We start from the raw sequence: 21,658 nt of genomic DNA, 5'->3' as shown, positions 1-21,658 counted from the left end.
GCTGCCCAGACATTTTCCTGTTATCACCGATAACGACCAAGGCACCATGCAGGAGGACTACCCTTTTATCCCCCGAGACTGTTACTACTTTAGCTACCTGGAAGGGGTTCCTGGGTCCGTGGGCACACTGGACACCTGCTATGGGGGTCTGCGTGGCATGCTGCAGGTGGATGACTTCACTTACGAAATCAAACCACTGGAGGCTTCTTCCAAATTCGAGCATGTGATTTCTCAGCTTGTGTCACAAAAAACACCAGCAGAGGATGCAAAATGTAAGATTGAAAGGAAAGATACAAATCAAGCATATGAGGAGGCGACGATTGCTGAGATGCCTAGAGCAGCTCCTGTGTATTTGTGGTGGCCGCATAGGAAATACTTAAAACTTCACTACACAGTTTCTAACTCATTAGTTGTTCAGAACCCTAATCATACACGTATAATAGAGAATGTAGTGATTATAAACAACATATTGCATAGCATTTTCTACCAGGGTCAACTTCACGTTTTTATTCGTCTTATGTGCATATGGGATGGCATGGATAGGATGGATTTATATAATTGGCCTAGTGCTGAAGAGGCAGTATCTCAATTTGGTTTATGGAAATTGTGGGGATGGTTTTCACAAATTCCTCATGATACTTCAATGCTTTTCACAGGACATAAAATCGCTGGGTCCACATATTATAGCAGCCAAGAAGGAATATGCAACCCCAATTGGGGAGCATCGTTTGTATTTGTTTCAAATTATCACATATTTTTAGCTTCAACTGTTGCAGCACATGCAATAGGTCATGTTACGGGCTGTGTACACGATGGTCCAGGTTGTCACTGTTTTCGAAGACATCGCTGCATCATGGCTCCTAGGCCTGGTCTTCTAGATATGATGAGCAATTGTACATATAGCCAACTGCATCACCGGGTTTCTATGTGGGATCCTTGTTTGAGTGCACCAAATGTACCATACCGTAATTTTCCTTATGTAGCTGCTCGTTGTGGTGACAAGATCCAAGATGAGAGGGAAGAATGTGACTGTGGCACCTTAAAAGACTGTAGTCAGGATCCGTGTTGCAATACCAATTGTGCCCTCAGCCTTGGCAGTACTTGCAATCATGGAGGTTGCTGCTGGAATTGTAAATATGCTCAACCTGGAACTCTTTGCAGAGATACTCTTGGTATTTGTGATCTACCAGAATACTGTAATGGGACAACGCATGTTTGTCCAGCTGACACTTATATCCAGGATGGAACCCCATGTTCGCCATTAGCTGTTTGTGTGAAGGGAAACTGTAGTGACCGTGATATGCAGTGTCAAGCCCTCTTTGGCTATAAAGTAAAAGATGCTGCACCAGCATGCTATAAAACATTGAATATCATAGGTGACCGATTTGGGAACTGTGGTGTGAGGTTGATTCGAGGAGGAGGAAAACCTGTAAAATGTGAACAAGATGATGTTCTGTGTGGAATGCTGCACTGTGCTAATGTGGAGGAACTTCCTGGTGGTGGGGAGCACACTACATTTCATCATATGGTACTACAAGGTATTAAACCAGAAAGCTGCTTTGGGTACGATGCCCACTATGGGAGAGACTCACCAGAAATGGGGCTTGTAGTGGATGGTGCATCATGTGGCCCAGGATCATACTGTAAGGACCAAAATTGTACTTTTTCTCAAGACATGCGTTTTGACTGTGATGTCAAGAAGTGCACTTACAGAGGGGTATGCAACAACCAAAGACATTGTCACTGTCAGCGAGGTTGGAAACCACCAAATTGTAGCGAGAGAGGACGAGGTGGCAGTGTAGATAGTGGCCCCCCACCTGACAGAGAAATAGGTATTCGAGCCAGGGTACTAATGAATATAAACAGAGGAACAGCTCTACTGCTTCTTCGTCTTTTCCTTCTTTTGCTTTCAGTGGTTATAGGTGCCTTTTACCATGTGAAAGATATTATGGCAAATGAAAAATAAACTGTTGGAAAAAATAATCCCTTGAACCTAAGTAAATACAAACTGGAACACACAAAATGGAGAAAATTACTTTGGCACTTACTGGAAGAAATGATTGATAATCACTCTTACAGGATTAATTACATAATTCTATAGCTCTTCCCAAGTTGTTATCTTGAAATAAAATGACTTGGCAATTTAAAAAGGGTCTGTGTGTTTAAATGCATTTAATATTTTATATCTGGTCATAGTCTTGCTACTCCTGTAGATGATAGTGTGAACTGTTAGATTCACCAACAAGAGGACCTATACTTATTTATGTTGTGCATACTAAAGTTTCACAGATATGCCTGTAGCACTCCTTGTTTGAACTGGTATGTACTTGTTTAATACTTTATTAGACGTTCCTTTAGTTGATTATGTACTAGATTTGTGTTATTGGTTCATGTTTTTGCTAGTGTTAAATAAGCCTAACATAAAAGATAGCATAAAAGACACCTTGACAGATACAGTAGGAAGATCAAAAATTTTGTGTCATAAGTGCATGAATATCAACAGTAGTTCAACAACCTGCTAAGTACGTGATCTTGCCCAAAGTCATAGGCTTTCAGAGGATCAAGGTTATATCTGACATGTTACACTGAGAGATGAAATGTACTTTTCTGGGGTTTTGTGATGGTCCAAAGAAAGGCCCTAAGAAGGGCCTGGACTATGTTAGGCACTTAATAAATGCTGACTCTTTCATTCTCATTATTCTCATTATTATCTTGGGTAGTGCTAAAACAGAAGTATTCCAAGTATAAGCACTTTGGCATTTGATATCTTTTATTGTAAAACCATCACACAAGGAGCCATTGATCACTGATTTATCACTTCTTATGGGCCCTAGTTATTAATGTCATATCATCTCACATTTAAAATCCTAGGAATTGCCTAAGCACAGCCTGTCTATAAAGTACAGGATGGAACTGCGTGCCTGATGTATAATATGTACAGGAACAAAAACTTACATAAAAGGAAACAGGAAGCAATCGTTTCATCAGAGAGTATTAGAAGCGGGTCTCATAAGTAAGATGTGTTATATTCATGCTATTAAAATGTCTCAGACCTTGGATCAAATCCCTTTCTAAATATGGAGTCCAGATGAGGGTAGCTACCTAAGGGAAGAGGAAGGATGCAGCAGTAGAGAATCAATGGTCTTGCCACCCTGTGACATTTTAATTTGTCCAACTTTTATAGAGTTCTCTTAGGCAGCATTTCTTGTCCACAGAGTTTATCCAGTAGAGTAATCTGGATCTTCATCCTTGACAGGTCTGAGACCCAGTTTACTACACCCTTGTCAAACATATGTTACTGCATTCGCTCTTCGCAACAATATCTATTAAAATCGAAGTTGGATGACCATTTACTAACATGGTTACTTCTCCTTGATCCAAAGGCACCTGATGAAAACAAAGTATCTTTCTTCCTGTGGGTCGGGGTGTGTGGGCGGGGTGATTTTGTTTCAAATTAGCAGTCCATTTGCCAAAAGGTGAAAACTGTGGCCCCTGTAGCTTTTTTTCTCTATTTCTATTTTTCTGATACCTACTCATATCCTTATTGGTCTTTTTGCACTGGTGAAGAACCTTTTGTTTCCCTCAAGGTGTTTAATTTGTAGTACCATACACTCAATTGTGTATGTTTTCTCTTTGGTTACCAGGCTATCTCCAAAATCTTGACCTAAGTGTTTTACCCTGAGGATGAGTGTGATCTTCAGTCTATTTTATGTTTCTAAACAACATTTGATATTTCAGGTATAGGCAATACTTTTAAAAGGTGGCTGTCTCGTGTTAAGGTCCAACATGGGTATTCCTTAAAAGCAGTTTCTAATTGGTGCCAGATATGTGAGACTGAATCATTACAGCCAAGTTAACGTGGTTGGATTATTCCCAGTCAAGTAAGGGCAGACATGCTCAGGGATAGCCTTAGAAGATTTTTTTTCCCTATTGCTAGGGCTATGGCATATCAAGAAAGGGTGAAGTTTCAGAACAAAGGTAAGCGGGAGCACCAGAAGGTGAAGAAGAGAATCAAGGGGGCAGAAAGGAAAACAGGGGTGAGGATAGGAGGAAGGTGAGAAAGGAGTGGGCTTGTGAGACCCACGAACATAGGTAGACATAGAAAGACAAGGTCTCTGGGACAGGAAGAAGCAACGTGAAAGTTGTATACTAGGGGTCACAGAATATCAGAATCTGTTCAAAATCTTTCTTTTCTTGGCTTCTTTGTACCAACTTGGCCTCAGAGAGACAGCAGTGAGCTGTCTTGAAGAGGGATCTTAGTTCCCTGCCCAGGAATTGAACTTGGGTAGCCTGGGTGAAAAACCAGGAATCCTAACCACTAGACCACCAGGGGCTAGAAGCTAGAAGCAAAGTCTCCATGGCTCTTGCCCCCATTTGAAAGCAAGAATGTTTCAAGGAGGCAAAAACTGCAAAAACAGGTACAAAGTTTATTATTAGAGACACAGCTCAATAAGTGGGAGAGCACCTGGAGAAGCAGTTTGTTTATTTAATACTGAAGCAAGGCAGAAATACACACCCAGAGAGAAAGGAGAGAAAGGGTGTCCTCTCTAATCTAATGATGAGGAGCACAGGAAAGAGGTGATTTAAATCACTTATATAGGATGGTTCTTCCGGGTCTTTGTTTACCTTTGGTCAATCATCTTGTTGCTTTTTTCACACCTGACCTGCCCTAGGACCCTCCCCAACATGCACGTGCAACTTTTTGCTAAGATGGATCCCACCACAGAGGCCAGTGGGGCTATCTCCACAGATTATTAGGGGGTGGCGCCCCTCTCTTTTTGACCCCAAGAAGCCTTCCTGTGCATGTGCAGACAGGGAAGTTTTCCTTGACCTCAGGAGTGGTCATCTTATCTCTTTACTTCAGCAGAGCTCAGCTTCTGCCACTAGCTTTGTCCTTGGAGTGTCTGGGGGAGAACAAAGCTTCACTTTTACTCCACTTGACAAACACCACCTGTGCAGCCCAGGGACCCATCTATCTCCTACCTCAAACTGAGGTAGACTGCCCATGGTGTGATGGCTATTCTAATGCCCTTTCTTCTAAGCTGCCACACTCACAAGTCTGACATGCCCAAGAAACCAAAGGGCCACTACAGTTTGAGATCCTACTCAATGAAACCATGCAACTTCGAGAAGAAATTAATAGAGTAAGGATCTTTCTGGCAGACCATATTTCTAGAGCAAATCTGACCAGCAGTTTGGGTAAAAGAGGAGTTTGCCCTGGTAAAAGAAGTCTGAGGTAGAAGGAGGGACATGACCTATCTTAGGAAAAATGCCTAATTCTCTGCTTGTCCAAAGTTCTCCAGAAAGCAGAAGAAAATTACTGACCTCAGTCTGACAAAATTTGACCTTCAAGAGATTCATGGCCCTGCAACTCCAACTGTGAAGAAACAAAAAAACAAAACAAAAAAAAAATGAGAAGAGGAGGAGGACTTACCTCCACACCAAAGAAAATTAGGGTTCTTTGATCGGTTCTGTTTTTGACCCCACCAGGCAGTGCTGGAAAAATTTCCGCCCTCTCCCAAGCAATGGCACCAACTTATTTTTTTTTAAAGATTTCTGTGACTCCAGTAGAGGGTAAAGCCTTCACTGAGTTGAGGCATAACAGAGAACAACAGCAGACCAGGTGGCTTCACAACTGAAGCAGGCTCAGGGTTTCTGTAAGAGGAAGAATTGGAGGAACTGTCCTATATTTTAACTTTAGCAGCAGTTTCACCTTTAACCAAGACGAGTGCATGAGGCACTTTCCTATTATCCTGCCCCTTGAAGGAGTCCCGATAACCAACAGAACACCATTGCTGAAAACTGTTTCTGCAATCCTTGTGGTAGTTTTAGATACTCATGGGGTATGAGTATAAGAAAGGAGAAAGTAGATGGGGCAGAATAGAACATACGGGGAAAACAGGGGACTCTGTTTATTGTTTGTTTAAAAATTTTGCATCTTTATCCTCGAGGAGTCTGAGACCTCTCAGGCCAAGATTGTTGCACAAGTCCATTCCAGTTACCATTGCCCAAGCAAGGGAGTTCCAGGAGTCTGGCAAGAGTATCACCTGGGTTCCACAGGTAATCCTCCAAGCCTCTACTGAGGAATAGCAGCCTTAACTCCCCTGCTACTCCGGGTCAATGACTCCATCCGTAATGGTGACTCCTGCTCTCACAAGCTAGTCCTTGGACATATGATGACTGAGGGGCCTTGATGGCCGCTGTACCTTGTAGTTCCATGCCATTCATGCTGTGTCCCTGGCAAAGGTGCATTCTTTGTGGACCAAGACCTACCTAGAACCCTGGAGCACACACAGTTGCTGGGAGGGCAAGCAGAAAAACCACCAGTGGATCATTAAGAGTCATGGTAAGTAGGGCCACCCAACTTCTACTCCTTGCTTCCCGATCCCATATATTCCTCATAATGGATATACAGTACCATGTAGCAGTCTTTGATTGAACATACACACTGTACCCTGAAGGATGGCACTCTATCCTTCCAGGATATTGTTTCTGAGCTGATGTTTCGGCTGTGCCTTCAGTAGGTCATTGCAGTGCAGTGTGTGGGTGGTTGCCAGTGAATATTTGATGTGATGCAAACAATGGATTCCATTGGGATGGGCCCATTCCTTTACCTCATTCACTGAAGGCTGAGGTCTCTGTTCACATCCTAAGCCACGTGGGATTCCATGGTTAAAGATCACACATTTCATAAGCAAGCCCCCAATACTGGTGCTGGCTGTGGCTCTGCAGGCACAAAAGGCTACTTATCACATCTAGAATTGCTATCTATTCTTGCGAGGGCCAAACGCTGGTCCTTGCAGATTGGAAGGGGCCCACGGTAGTTGACTTCCCACCAATTAGCTGCTAGGTCTTCTTGAGAAATAGTGACTTCTCAGGACTTCAGCAATGATCTTTGTTGTTGGCAAGTTGGACATTTAGAGACGGTAGTACCTGGACTGACTTTCTTGGCAAGTGGGAGTTCATGCTATTGAGCTCACTGTAGCCACTACCTCTGCCACCATAGCCACTCTGTTCATGTGCCCATTGTGCCAGTTCTGTGGTGGTCAATGGTGAAGATTGTCTAATGTTGATTGGCTGAGTCATTTTGTCTGCCTGGTTGCTCAGGGCCTTTTCCAGGATGGAAGCTTCTTGATAGGCATGAAGCTGTGCTACAAAAATCCAATCAAAAATGGGCAGAAGACCTACATGGACATTTCTCCAAAGAAGACATACAGATGGCCAACAGGCACATGAAAAGATGCTCAACATCGCTAATTATTAGAGAAATGCAAATCAAAACCACAATGAGGTATCGCCTCACAACTGTCAGAATGGCCATCATTAAAAAGTCTACAAATGATAAATGCTGGAGAGGATGTGGGGGAAAAGGAACCCTTGTACACTGTTGGTGGGCATGTAAGTTGGTGCAGTCACCATGGAAAACAGTATGGAGGTTCCTTAAAAACCTAAAAATAGAACTACCATAAGATTCAGCAATTCCACTCCTGGGTATATATCCGGAAAAAATGAAAACACTAATTCAAAAGTATACACACACCCAAATGTTCATAGCAGCACTATTTACAATAGCCAAGACATGGATACAACCCACATGCCCATCTACAGACAATTGGTTTAAGACGATATGGTACATGGGACTTCCCTGGTGGTCCAGGGCTTAAGACTCTGCTCTGCCAGTGCAGGGGTCACGGGTTCGACCCCTGTTAAGGGAACTAACATCCCACATGTTGTGTGGCATGGCCAAAAGATTAAAAAGAAAACAAACTGTGGTATGTGTATACACTGGAATAGTACTCAGCCATAAAAAATGAAATATTGCCATTTGCCACAACATGGATGGACCTAGATAATATTATACTAAGTGAAGTAAGTCAGGCAGAAAAAGACAAATATTATATGATATCACTTACATGTGGAGTCTAAAAAATAATACAAATGAATCTATACGGCAAACAGAAACAGACTAACAGACATAGAAAACAAGTGTATGGTTACCAAAGGGGGAAGGGAGGGAGTGGAGGGATAAATTAGGAGTATGGGATTAACAGATACAAACTACTGTACACAAAATAGATAGCAAAAGGGATTTACTGTATGGTACAGGGAACTCTGTTCAATATCTTCTAAGAACCTATAATGGAAAATAATCTGCACCATATAGAGATAGATAGATAGATAGATATGTATAGAGATATATAGAGATATATATCTGAATCATTTTGCTATACAACTGAAACTAACACAGTACTGTAAATCAACTATACTTAAAAAAGAAAACCTTCACACTTCCTGATTGCAGCTATATGAGCAGCCACATAGCTCTACCCTAGAACACCTTTTCTCTGACACTCTAGTCCTTTTTATTTCAGGCCCTGACCAGCTCACAAGGCTCTTAGCCACCTGAAGTAGTCTAATTGGAGACCTTCCACATAAGGCAGACGACCAAGGTACTAGCCATAAAACTGCCCAAGAATGGGATTTTTTGTTATTTCTCTCTTTTTAGAGTCAGCCCTGAAGAGGAATGTTATGCAGTCATCTTCCATGTTTGGTTTGAACCCACATACCAAGCCTACCCATCCATACACCAAAGTCAGGCATTTTATTCCTCATTTAGCTGACTGAACAAAACCCCCATGTGGGCATATATGGAAGCTGAGTGAAGTGACTGGTGAAACCATGGTGAGTGATATGATGACCCCTGCTCATACAGTGTACATATGTCTTCTCTTGTATGAGCTTGGTACTGGATGTTCTATTTTGAGTTTTCTGTGGATTGCTGCCAGATCCATACGATTTTATGGATTGGCAGACCCAAAGAAACCTAGCTGATACTCGACGATTCAGGACATGTGCTCATATGGGGCCACATGGACAAAAAGCTCATTTTGCTCAGGTTCCCCCAATGCACCAAGAGCTGTTTCTCCATAGTCTGATGGCATGGCCTTGTTTCAAAACCCTACGGCCTACGTTGTGATTCTCCTTTGGGGCCTGCCACAGATTCCACACCACTTCTTTACCCCTACCACCAGTTTCCCACAGGGTCAAAGACATCAGCTGTGCCAGACTTTATGGCCCAAATTATGGTTTCTGCTTACACAGGCTAGCAAGAAAGCAAGGCCCTTTCTTGCCTTGTGTTCCCACTCAAAGATGGTCACCTTCATTATCATCCAGCATCGTATTCATAGGTGTGAAATGTTTGCTTCAGAAATGCAAAGAAGCATATATATCAGCCATCACCTTCCTTGTGGTAGGGAAGGCACCATGAACAATTTGCCTTTACTCTTGGGGTATGTCTGAATATTACCTATACCACTGTAACCCTAAATACTCCAATAATGTGAATTGTCCCTGAATCTTTGTAAGGTTTATCTCCTAACCTTGGAATGTATATCTCCTTATAAGACCTCTAATGAACTAACCAACTCAAGTTCGCCTGGTCCCATCAGCATGATGCTGTTGATATAATGAATCAGTATGATGTCTTCTGTATGTTCTGAGAGTCTAAATCTGTTCAGATAATATTATGCCAGATGTAGGAAGGTGGACATGGCCCTGGAGGCAAATATACAAATATGGTTATCCATGCCACATGAATGCTACCTTCTTTTGATGCTCTTTTCTGATGCAAACAGAAATTAACTAGTTTACCAAATCAATGGCAGCATGCTATGCACTTGAGGCCATTTTAATATCCTCTAGCAATGATAGTATATCTGACATAGCAGCCACAATAAGACATTATACTTGGGAGGGTTGGTTGTCTATAATCACTCATTTGGATCGATAAGTTTCCTGTAAAGGATGGATTGGTGATTTCAATGGAGATGTGAAACGTGCAACCACTACTGCCTCTTTTAGTCTTTAATGGTGACGCTTGTGTCTACCTTCCCACAGTGAACACAATTCTAGTTGTTTCTTCTCAATTCTAGTTGTTTCTCTATCCCTATCATATTGTCTCCCAAGGAAATGGTTGTAGGTTTCTTGGGGAAAGGACTGGGAGAATCACTACATTATATATTTATCATGATGTTGATATGTCCTTCCTCCTAGGAACACAGCGATCTCTTTAGTCAACAGATTCTGTATTTGAAAATTAGCTTTGCCACATGACCTGAGCAGGCATCACTATTTTTTTTTTTTTTTTTTTTGGTGCAACCATTCTCAGTCTCCTGCTCCTCCAACTTTGCCTTCTTCTGATTATAGATGTTAAGCAGCACTCTCTTTGGCTACTCATCTGTTTGTCTTAGAATGACATTGTCTGTTAGCACCTCAAAAGTCCTTAGGTAAAAGGTAAATCACTTCAGCTGCCCCTCCAATATTGGCAATTTTGATGCTAATTCTGGTCCCCTAGTTTCAGGCTCTTAAGTGCAGCCCCTGACCTCTGTTACTTGAGAGAACACATTATCCTCATAGCTCTTAACAAACACTGGTCTGTGACAATGTATCATCAAACTGTTCTACAGATGAGGGACTCAACTGAACTCCTTAAAGATGATGTTGCCCCTTGCACCAGTACATTTTAAATAATTTGTATTGATGTATAATTGACATATAACATTCTGTTAGTTTCAGGTGTACAACATCACTAATCATTAAGGATATTCCACACTTGTCAGAATGGCTATCATCAAAAAGACAACAAATAACAAGTGTTGACAAGATGTGGAGAAAAGGGAACACTCGTGCACTGTTGGTGGGAATGTAAATTGGTGCAGCCACTATGGAAAAGAGTATGGAGGTTCCTCAAAAAATGAAAAATAGAACTACCGTACAGTCCAGCAGTTCCCTTCCTGGTTACTTATCCAAAGAAAATGAAAATACTAATTTGAAAAGATATATGTACCCCAATGTTCATTGCAGCATTATTTACAATAGCCAAGATAGGGGGGCAGCCTAAGAGTCCATCCATAGTTGAATAGATAAAGAAGATGTGATATATATATATATATATATGTATTTTTATATGTATGTATTTATATATATGTGGTATGTATTATATATATATACACACAATACATCTCTGAAGTAAAATTTTACTTAGCCATAAAAAAAGAATGAAATCTTGTCATTTGTGGCAACATGAATGGGCTTAAAGGGTATTATGCTTAGTGAAACAAGTCAGCCAAAGAAAGACAAATACTATATGATTTCACTTGTACGTGAAATCTAAAAATCAAGACAGGGCTTCCTTAGGGGTGCAGTGGTTAAGAATCTGCCTGTCAATGCAGGAGATATGGGTTCAATCCCTGGTCCGGGAAGATCCCACATGCCATGGAGCAACTAAGCCTGGGTGCCACAACTACTGAGCCTGCGCTCTAGAGCCTGCAAGCCACAACTACGGAGCCCTCGCGCCACAGCTATTGAAGCCCGCGTGCCTAGAGCCCATGCTGTGCAACAAAGAGAAGCCATCGCAATGAGAAGCCCACGCACTGCAACGAAGAGTAGCCCCTGCCCACTGCAACTAGAGAAAGCCCACGCACAGCAACGAAGATCCAATGCAGCCAAAAATAAAAATCAATACAATAAATAAATTTATAAAAATATAAAAATAAATAAAAATCAAGACAAATGAACAAACATAACAAAATAGAAACACAGTTATAGGTATACAGAGAACAGATGGTTGCCAGAGGGGAGGCAGGGGAGGAGAGATTGAGAGGTAGAAAATTCCAGTTACAGAATTAATGAGTCATGGGTATGACACGTACTCTGTGGAGTATATAGTCAATAATCATGTAATGTCTTTGCATGGTGACAGATGGTAAGTAGACTTATCATGGTGATCATTTTGAAACGTATAGAAATATGGAATCACTATGCTATATACCAGGAACTAATATAGCGTTGTTGGTCAGTTATACCTCAAAACAAACAAAGAAACAAACTCACAGAAAACGAGATCAGATTTGTGCTTACTGCAGGCAGGGTTGCAGGGAGGGATGAAGGTAGTCAAAAAGTACAAACTTCCAGTTTTATGATCAATAAATACAGGGATGTAGTGTACCACAGGATAAATATAATTAACACTGCTGTGTGTTATATATGAAAGTCGTTAAGAGAGTAAATCCTGAGGTCTCATCACAAGGAAAATATAATTTTCTCTAATTGTTTAATATTGTATCTTTATGAGATGGATGTTTACTAAACTTATTGTGGTAATCATTTCATGATGTAAGTTACATCATTATACTGTACACTTTTACAGTGCTGTATGTCAATTACATCTCAATAACCTTGGAAGAAAACATTGTAATTAAAAAATATAAAATAAAAATTGTATAGATAAAACTTTAAAAAAATAAAAAATAAATAAAGTGAAGGAGGCTCACCTGCTTATATTAAAGCATCAGCCTGAGGGGCAGGCATCTAATTTAACACATACATCTGGGAGCCTGCTGGAATACTCTCCAGGGACAGAGACTGGCGGGTGCCATCTTTGCACTCTCCCTTTGCCATGCTCCAGAGCACCAGTATCTCCTGGAAGGGAGCTCTTACATGCGTCTGCTGCCCAGATCTTTGCGGCTGCTGCCAAAGGCATGCATCTTAACTGCCTGGCTCTGGAGGCCAGGGGAGTTTGTGTTCCTGTCCCATGGGACTGTAATAATTGATGTCACCTAGAAAGGAGCTCATACCCCTCTGTCTGGCACCCAGATATTTGTGGCTGCTGCCAGGAGATACCTCTACATTGCCTGGCTCGGGAAGACAGTGGGGCTTAACCTCTTGGGTCCCACAGGATTGTAGCCAACAGAGAATGAGTTCTTAAACAGCTACCATCCCCAGGACACAGCAAAAGGCAACAGACCCAAAAGCCTGATCTTTCTGTGAAGGAAGCCTATTAGCTAATCATTATGACTGCGACCTGAGGGGCAGGCCTCTAACTAAATATTCATCTAAAGGCTGACTATAATCCTTTTCAGAGACCTTGGAGGGCGGGCACTATCTTAAAGCTCTCCCTCTGCTACACTCCAGTGCACCAGTGTCTCCTGGAGGGGAGTTTTACATGCTGCTGGTGACTTAGTTTTTTATGTCTGGTGGCCTGGTTTTTGCAGCTGCCACCCATGGGACATCCCCTGTTCACCTGGCTCTGGGGGACAGCGAGGGGGGTGGGGTGGCTTATATTCCCATCTCTCCCCTGCTTAGAAATCCCCTAGAAGTTTCCAACTGCCCTTTAACATCTAGCTTCTCCATCCATCAGTCCATTCTAATACCAACTACTTACTCATTTACGCTTCTTTTCAAATTTGCCTTATTTTCTCATTATCACTCTAGACTCCAATCCTTCCTCTTGGGTTTCTAAATTTTCCCTGGGCATCAACTCTGGGGCTCCACAAAAAGTGATACTTTTTTTGTTTGAGGGATACCCAACATATGTAGACAGTAAAGAGCTTTGCACCTAAGGAGGACATAAAGGACAAGCCATAAGAACTCAAATTCTTCCAGAAACCTTCAAACAACTGGCAAAGGAAGTTGATATCAGGTTGGTGATCATACAGTGTTGGGGAAAAGGCTCTTGAAACCATGAAATAGTAAATTCCTTTAAGGAACCAGTAAAAGTACCTATATAATAGTCCCCAAGAAGATCTTAATAGAGGAGGAATAAAATTTTGCACTAGACTTTTTAAAAATTAATTAATTAATTAACTAGTTTTTGGCTGCGTTGGGTCTTCGATGCTGTGCGTTGCTTTAGTTGCGGCGACGTGGGCTATTCTTTTGTTGTGGTGGCAGGCTTGTCATTGCGGTGGCTTCTCCTGTTCCAGAGCACGGGCTCTAGGCGCGGGCTTAGTAGTTGTGGCTCACGGGCTCTAGAGCGCAGGCTCAGTAGTTGTGGTGCGCGGGCTTAGTTGCTCCGCGGCATGTGGGATCTTCCCGGACCAGGGATCGAATTCGTGTCCCTTGCATTGGCAGGAGGATTCTTAACAACTGCACCACCAGGGAAGCCCCTGCACTAGACTTTTGCAAGATATGGTTTGGCTCAATTAACGTGAATGTTTCCTCCTGTGTCACAGCCAACTGCCTAGTTCTTCTTAATGGTAAATTTCCAATTTCCATAGTAATTGTTAAGTCGACTTTTAAATAAATGTTTTATCACCAAAACATCAATTTCTCTAGCTGTTCAATTTATTTACTATAATAGACTATAACTTGAAATTCTCATGTAATAACTTTTATTTTCTTTTACACATGTTTTTATTTTCTGCCTCATCCCTAACATTAATTTTTTTCCCTTAATCTATTAATTGATTCTTTGTACTAACCAGCTTTCGGTTTTATTGATCCATTCTTCTGGTTTTGTTTGTTTGTTTTCCATTTCTTTTGTCTTAGCTTTTCTTTTGACTAATTCTCTCTTTATACTTTCTCTTGGTTTTTTTTTTTTTTTGTAAGTCAGATATTTATTTTCTGTCATCTTAAATAATAGATTTCATATGAAATTTTTTCCTTTTTATTACTTGCCACATAACTTATAATTTCTGTTTTGATACCCTTTTTGATTTGGGAGGTTATGCAAAGTAATATTACTAATAGTGTTATAGATCTTAAAAGTTCTCAACACAAGGAAAAAATACTGTAACTGTATGAGGTGATGAATGTTAACTAAATTTATCGTGGTAATCATTTCACAATATATATGTATATCCAGTTGTTATGTTGTTCACATAAATCTTATATAATGTTACGTGTCAATTTATCTCAATAAAACTGAAAAAAAATTAAATTAAAAAAAGTGTTACATGATTTTGAAGTGGTACTTTAGTAAGCAGATTTACTTTTGAGGTGTCAAGTTCTATTTTTATTGGATGTGCATTGTGTTTTGATGTATAGGAAACTTTATACTACAATGATATTTGACTTTTTTTTTTAACTGGAGCAACAGATGTCACTCAAGCACTTAAAACACACATACAGATAGGCCATTTTTTTAATGGTTTCCTTTCCAAAAAGTTTATCTTCAGATTAAAATACACTTTACTTGCCCTGGATTCAAAGATTTGTCTTTACATTTCTAAATATGTTTTCCTGCAAAGGTTTTTAAACATAAATTTCAATAGATAAAATCCGGTTTCACCGTTGACATATCATAAAAGCACACATTGACCTGCTCAGAAAGGAAGCCCTGGTTAGCTTAATTGACAGTATTCAGAAAGCTTTCAATGGGCTTTAGTCCCATGGCAATTGGAAAGTTAGAATTTTCCTGATTTTCTCTACCTCATGAAACTTGTTTTTAATCAAGGTAGTAAGTGTACTTCAAGACAACGCAATTAACTTTCAATTTTTTTGCTTTCACTAACCTGTACAGAAGAGATCTCTAGCACTTTTGTATAGAAGAGTTACCTTTGATTTTCTCCAAAGTGTTATGAAGCAGATTTTTGTTTGGCTTAGGAATCACTAATGGGGGATTCTTCACTGTATAGTATGGTATGGGAAACTCTTGCCACCTTTCCAGTTGCCATTTCATTTGTTTTTCCAAAAAGTATGAATTATGGTTTAGGACTATGAAAAAAGTCATGGAGGACAGAAATGTGTTAGACACAGTCCCATTCATCCCATAGCCTATACTCTATAAAAAGTAATAAGACAAGTACATGAATAATTCTAAAACTGGATTGTTAATGATCACTATCATAGGAGAAATGTGCAATAAAGGCAAAACAGTGAATTTCCTAATTGAATAATGTCAAGGACTAATTTTAAGTGGTTTGAAATTGGACTGAATTGGAAACTGAGTAGCCAACTCTCTAGTTCTAGCCATAGAAATTAGATAGAATGGAGGGAAAGACTCCTTACCCCCTCCAGAAGGAGATCTTTGTGGAATGTTGACTTTGAGGTGTTTGTTAGAAAACCATTTAGGCTACTAGAAATGTACCAGAAGTCACCCACACTGTGATAAAATTTGAAGCCAAGGTGAAAGTTGAGTTTACCTAGCAAAAGAGGATACAGCAATAGTTCTCATAGTGTAGTCCCTGGACGACGACCACCACCAGCAGCATCTGGAAGCTTGTTAGAAAATCCAGTTTTTCAGGTCCCATTCCAGACCTACTGAATCAGAAGCCTTGGGGATGGGACACAGCAATCTGTGTTTTGATAAAGTCTCCAGGGGATCCTCTGCACACTACAGTTTGAGAGTCACTGGGACAAATTAAAAAAATGGAAGAGAGCTAAAGACCCCAGTTGAAGGTTTATAAGGCTGAAGAAGATAAAAAGAAGTCCCAAAGTTGGAGAGAGGCTCCATGGGAGCCAAACATTCATGGAAGCCATGGGAGGAGAGAATTTCAAGAAGGAGATAATCAGTATTGTCAAATGTTATAGGAAGTTTAGTTCAAGTTGGGGCATTTGTACTAGTTCACAAATAGTACAAATATGAACTATTGTGCAAGCTTCTTAACCTTTCTGAGCCTCAATTTGTGCACCTGTAAAATGAGTCTGGAATCATGCTCTTCCAAAATTTTAAGATTTTTAGTGACTTAAATTATATACTAGATGTCAATTATGAAACCAAATGATTCATGAAGTAATCTTTCTGTACCATAGCCATTAAATTTGGCCATAGTTCTAAAACCGAACTTCAGTATTAAAGCTCTCAAGATTGGTGATTTTGATAACAAAACACTCCCATATACTTGCATGAGTTAAGTGATGGTAGAGCAGATACTGGAGGATTATGTAACTTGGCTAGATATCAAGAACATACTAGTGTTGAGGGACTGGCATGGACGGTGGAGATGCCTTGTTTTCTGGATGTAAATTTTTATAAACTGCCACATGGAAGTGTGGCAGTTAAGATGGCTGGGTCAACTATTTTTCTGTTTATTAACACTAGAAACACACAGATGGGATTTGAGTCATATTTATGGGAAAGCAGCAGAAGCCATACTGATGAGCTATTTTGTGTTTTTTGTGAGAATTGTAAAATGATGAAAAATATCACTTTGATTTAACAGATAGATATACTAAGGTATACAGTAGTGATGCTTAAAGTGAGAATATATATTATTTGTTAGGTGCTTAAATTCCTCACTGCCCCAGATTTTGTTTCATGAAAATCTTCCAGCATACTTGTAATTCTTACTATTTATTTGCTCCTTCAAGATCATTTCAAGGTTTTTAATAAGTGCTTATTTGGATGGTGGACTAAATGGGAGACTGAAGACCTATATTTACTTAAATTGAATATATGCTTTATCTGAAAAGGATAACAGATTATTAGCTATGGCATTACCTAGAATACATGTATATGATTTAATCCATTATTAACTATTAGCTGAGTGCCAGCCTTTATTGGAGTCAGATCCATAAGGTGACATTTTATGTAGTGAAAAGGTAGGAATAGGTCTGGACTTTTAGAACAGTGCCCTCGGCATTTAAGATATGAGGAAAAGTTGGAGAAGTAATACACTTGACTAACCTGGATGCTGTATGAGTTCTGAAGTATCAAAAGGAAGTGAATAAGGCGAGAGACAATGCCATATACAAATTTTTGCACACTTCACAATATATTCTCTAATAAATCCTATGGCCCTATATGTTTCTGTCTCTTCACAGAGATGAATTAAACAAACATACAACAAAAAGTGTAAGTCAAACAATTCAAAATAAAATACAAAGGAATCACAGCACTGAAGGAGACTCTATTCATAAACCATAGCAGCCCTGTTCACAAGACCATCTCTGCAATCCTAAATTCTCCTGTATTCTACAACTGCTCCAGACTCTTTCCCATGAATCCAAATAATTTTCTCCCAGCACTACCAAGTATGTAGTGTGACTTAACCTCTTAGGCTAAGTCTTCCCACCTTTCTTACTGCTCCAATCCCCAGGTTTGCAAGGTGTCTCTTTTTTGGAGACATTGGGGTAGGGGAAGGTTGGAGAAATAGGGGTAAGGGAAGGGATTAGCAGTCTTACTTTAATAAACCTTACCCTGATCACTTTAAAGTCTTCCTGGTTCAGTTCAGGTGATGCTTTAGGGGTGAGGGTTGATACATTTGCTCAGCCCCAGAGCCCAAAACGAAACCCCAAAGTTCAAATTCAAACCCTGAAGTATTGTTTCCACTCTTCTTTTTTTCATCTTTCTTATATACTGTTTGGACAACAATGACTTTGTACACCAGAACCGATAATACAGTGTGATAGAGCTCTGTGATATATTTTAGTCAAAGACTAGTGGAGCTCTGAAGAGGAAATAATTTACATTGCCTGTGGAGTAAGGGAGGCTTCAAGAACCTGGTGTCCCTAAAGCGGCATCTGGAAGATGTGGACGTTCATGCATTACTCAGGAGGTTAATATCTCCTCCAGGATGCAGCATGGAGTGAATGAAGAACAGTGGCAGAAAAGGCAGGCCAAGGTCATATTACAAACGCCCTTCAATTACTTGCTAAGAAAATTGGAGTGACTACTGTAGGCAGAAAAAAAAAAAAAAAGAGAATCTCATCATTATTTATGTCTCTTAGCTGTCAGCAGTGTGGGAGATAGACTTGAGTTCATAATTAAGGTTTTGTTTTTGTTTTTTAAGTTTTTTGGCCACACCGATGGCATGTGGGATCTCAGTTCCCCCCAACCAGGGATCAAACCGGTGCCCTCTGCATTGGAAGTGCAGAGTCTTAACCACTGGTCTGCCAGGGAAGTCCCTATAATTAAGGTTTTTTGTTTGTTTGTGTTGTTGTTTTAGACCGGGTGGGCCTAGATATGAGTGTTAATTAGATCAGCCTAAAGGCAGGAAGGAGATCAGGAATTTCTTTTCTAGAGACTCTTAGGGGTGAATTTAATAGATGGAAAGATGATAAGGGATTAAACCAGGAATATTTCAGTGGCAATAAAGAGGCAGGGATAGATGGAAGGATTTCAGGGATAGCATGGGAAATGTGAGTCTTATGTCACCTGCACTCTATACTATTATGTCATCTCAAACACTTGACAGTTGAGGCTTTCTCTGACTCACCCTGGCAAATGGCACACGTGGGGGTCTGTTTCCCAAGCTACCCGTGGTTCATTTGCATGCCCATTAGATTGCCAGCCTCTTTAAGGCAGAGATCATCTTTTCACCTCTGTGTTCCTCGAGGTTTCTAATGACCCACAGAAAGGCGTGCTGGATGGTTGGTGACTGAGTGGAAACTAGACATTCATAAATGACTGAAGATTACAGGCTATCTGGCAGTAAAAGCACTAGCATTAAAGGTTCACTGATACCAAGACATTACACCAATTACCATTCAACCTAAACTCTCATAGCACTTTTTCCCCTTATTTTTATTAAGCTGGTGAACTACCTGATCTCAGAGAGGCAGCAGTGAGGGGTGGTGTGAAGCGAGATCTTAATTCCCTGCCCAGGAACTGAACCTGGGTAGCCTGGATGAAAACCAGGAATCCTGGCCACCACACCCCCTGGCTCTTGCCCCCAGTGAAAAATGCATTTCTCATGGAGACAAAAACTGTAAAAACAGGTACAAATTTATTATTAGAGACACAGCACAACAACAAGTGGGAGAGCACACAGAGAAAGTTTGTTTAGTTAGGACAGAAGCAAGGCAGAGATGCACACGGAGAGAAAGGGTGTGGGCAGCCTCCCTAATGAGGAGAAGCACAGTAAAGAGGCAGTTAAGTCATTTATACAGGGAGGTTCTTCCAGGTCTTTGTTTACCTTTGGCCAATTATCTGATTTCTTTTTTCATACCTGACCTGCCCTAGGACCCTCCCCAACATAAGTGGGCAACTTTTTTCCAAGATGGATTACAGCCCAGAGGCCTATGGGATGGCCTTAGCATCACATATTATGGGGTAGTGCCCCCTCCTTTTTAACCCCCAAGGAGCCTTTCTGCGCATGTGCAATGTCTCCCTTGCCCCAAGGATGGGAAATGTATGACCTCTTGATCTTTTAACAGGGTTTAGCCCCTCTCTGTCCCTGCCATAAAAGTGTCCAATGTCCGGTTATCTACCCTATTCCTGTTGTTGTTTCTTATATTTAAGTGCAGATCTCAAAATATAGACAGGAGTCTGGTCATAAATATGTAGTCCGGATCCCGTTTGTCTTTTGCCTCAGGAATTGCAAACAGGGGGCTGGTAATGAATGTCCGGCCTGGAGCTCATCTTCTTCTCACCCCAGGAGGTGTCAACAGGAGGCCAGTTGTAAATGCCTAGTCTGGAGCCCATCTATCTCCTGCCTCATCCCTATCCCACAAATAACTATAGAGGCTAGAGTACTGGCTACAAAGTAAATTTTTCAAACCTGATTTTATTGAGCTGATTTTATGTGCCAGGGAGTGTTCTAAGAAGAGATCCAGAACACAGGAGCTACAGGTTTCTATATCCTTTGACGATTACTACAAACACGATTTAAGCCTCTTAGTCCCATTGCAAACCAGCTTGCCGGAACCAAACCGCTGACTCTCGAATTTCCCGGGGGGAAGCGTGAGTATGTTACTACGGATCGATTGCTTTTGCCTGGCGGAGACCTGTCTGGAAGGGCACTGCACTGGGAGGCCAAGGAAAGGAGGTCAGTCAAGGACCTTACTCCTCGGGAGGGACCCAGAGCCACTGAGATTCGGGAGGCTACGCTGGCCTGTTTGGCTGGGCATCCAAGCGGGTCGGAGAGTTCAGTCATGTTCGCCCACGCGGTGAAGCGCAAGACTAAGACCCTTCGCTACTAAGTTCCCATGTTGGTGAGCACAGTGAGAAAAAAGTGGGGGCGGGATTCCGGAAGGGGTGGGACCACAAGTTTGGCTGGAAGGAGAGTGCGGTGAAACTGTAACGCGTGCGACCCGGAACGGCAGTCTGGGCTAGGAAGGGGCTGGCGTTTAGGCCGTCCTAGCCTCCTAGTCTCTCCCCGCGCTGGTTGTGGGATCTCGAGCCCCCCTTTTACCTCTTTGGTAGTTACCTGGATGTGCTTCTGAGAGTGATGTCAGAACCAGATTTTAACCCAAGTCTGTATGATTACTAAACTTCCATCCTCCCCGGCTCTGCGCCCGCCCGCCCCCAGCTACAGCTTGACGATACTCTGGATCATTGGAACTAGTTGTATTTACTTAATTTAACTGTATAATTTCGGGCATCTTCAGGCCTCAGCTTATTAGTTTGTGAACTGGCTTAATTCTTCCAGGGTTGTTATGAGTTAAATAAATCCTTGTGAGTTGAATGTAGCGCATTGTAGCAGCCGTCGAAAGATGGTCGCTGAATTATAGTTGATATTTTTAAAGCACGTTGAAAGTAGTTTTGGTGTCTGTTTCTTTGCATCCACTCCTACGCGGAGTTCCGAGAAGGTTGCATTCGTCTTGAAATTTAGATTGATGTTGGCTTAACACTTTTAACACCAACCCGAGTTGGAGTCCAGCGAGACCACTCATTTTCTTTTCAGTTTGACCTTGGCAAGTTACTTTGCTTCAGCAAGCCTTGATGTCATAGTAAATGAAACAATTTAAATATAAAGCATGTGGACAAAGTCCACTTTCTTTTAAATAGCTTATTACTTTGGTATGGATTTGGTACAGGTGAAGTTACCAGCTTTTGCATTTAAGCAGGACTAAAGGAAAGAAGTGACCTTAGAAAAGTAATGAGTTTTTTTTACTCATCTTTGATGAATGTGGATTTCTTGCTCATCTTTGGAAACTCCTTTTTATCTATCTTTCTAAAAGTTTAAAGAAAACTATAAGACAATGTAGCTGACAGGGA

General features: G+C 41.0%; 2 protein-coding genes across 6 annotated transcripts in view; both read left to right on the top strand.

Moving 5' to 3' along the window:
• Window positions 1–792: 792 nt before the first annotated feature.
• On the top strand, window positions 793–1,966 carry LOC133084723 (disintegrin and metalloproteinase domain-containing protein 30-like). The gene has a single exon (XM_061181489.1). The coding sequence runs from the start codon at window positions 854–856 to the stop codon at window positions 1,964–1,966; it is 1,113 nt and encodes a 370-aa protein (XP_061037472.1). The 5' UTR covers window positions 793–853.
• An 18,456-nt stretch (window positions 1,967–20,422) lies between these two features.
• The window catches only part of SYNJ2BP (synaptojanin 2 binding protein), an 81,631-nt gene continuing 80,395 nt past the window's right edge, over window positions 20,423–21,658 (top strand). For 4 of the 5 annotated variants that reach the window (XR_009699440.1, XR_009699439.1, XM_061180980.1 and 1 more), the window contains exon 1: window positions 20,445–20,652. The gene's annotated coding sequence lies outside the window, so the exon portion shown is untranslated. Of the gene's footprint in view, window positions 20,653–21,658 lie in introns of all 5 variants that reach the window. The other variant, XM_061180979.1, reaches the window with a different exon arrangement.

Source organism: Eubalaena glacialis, chromosome 2, assembly GCF_028564815.1.
Source record: "Eubalaena glacialis isolate mEubGla1 chromosome 2, mEubGla1.1.hap2.+ XY, whole genome shotgun sequence".
Classification (NCBI taxonomy): domain Eukaryota; kingdom Metazoa; phylum Chordata; class Mammalia; order Artiodactyla; family Balaenidae; genus Eubalaena; species Eubalaena glacialis.
This window is presented reverse-complemented; position numbering and strand designations above follow the sequence as displayed.

Excerpts from the sequence above, each read along its gene's own strand:
- LOC133084723 (XM_061181489.1), top strand. The coding sequence starts at position 854 with ATGGCTCCTAGGCCTGGTCTTCTAGATATGATGAGCAATTGTACATAT.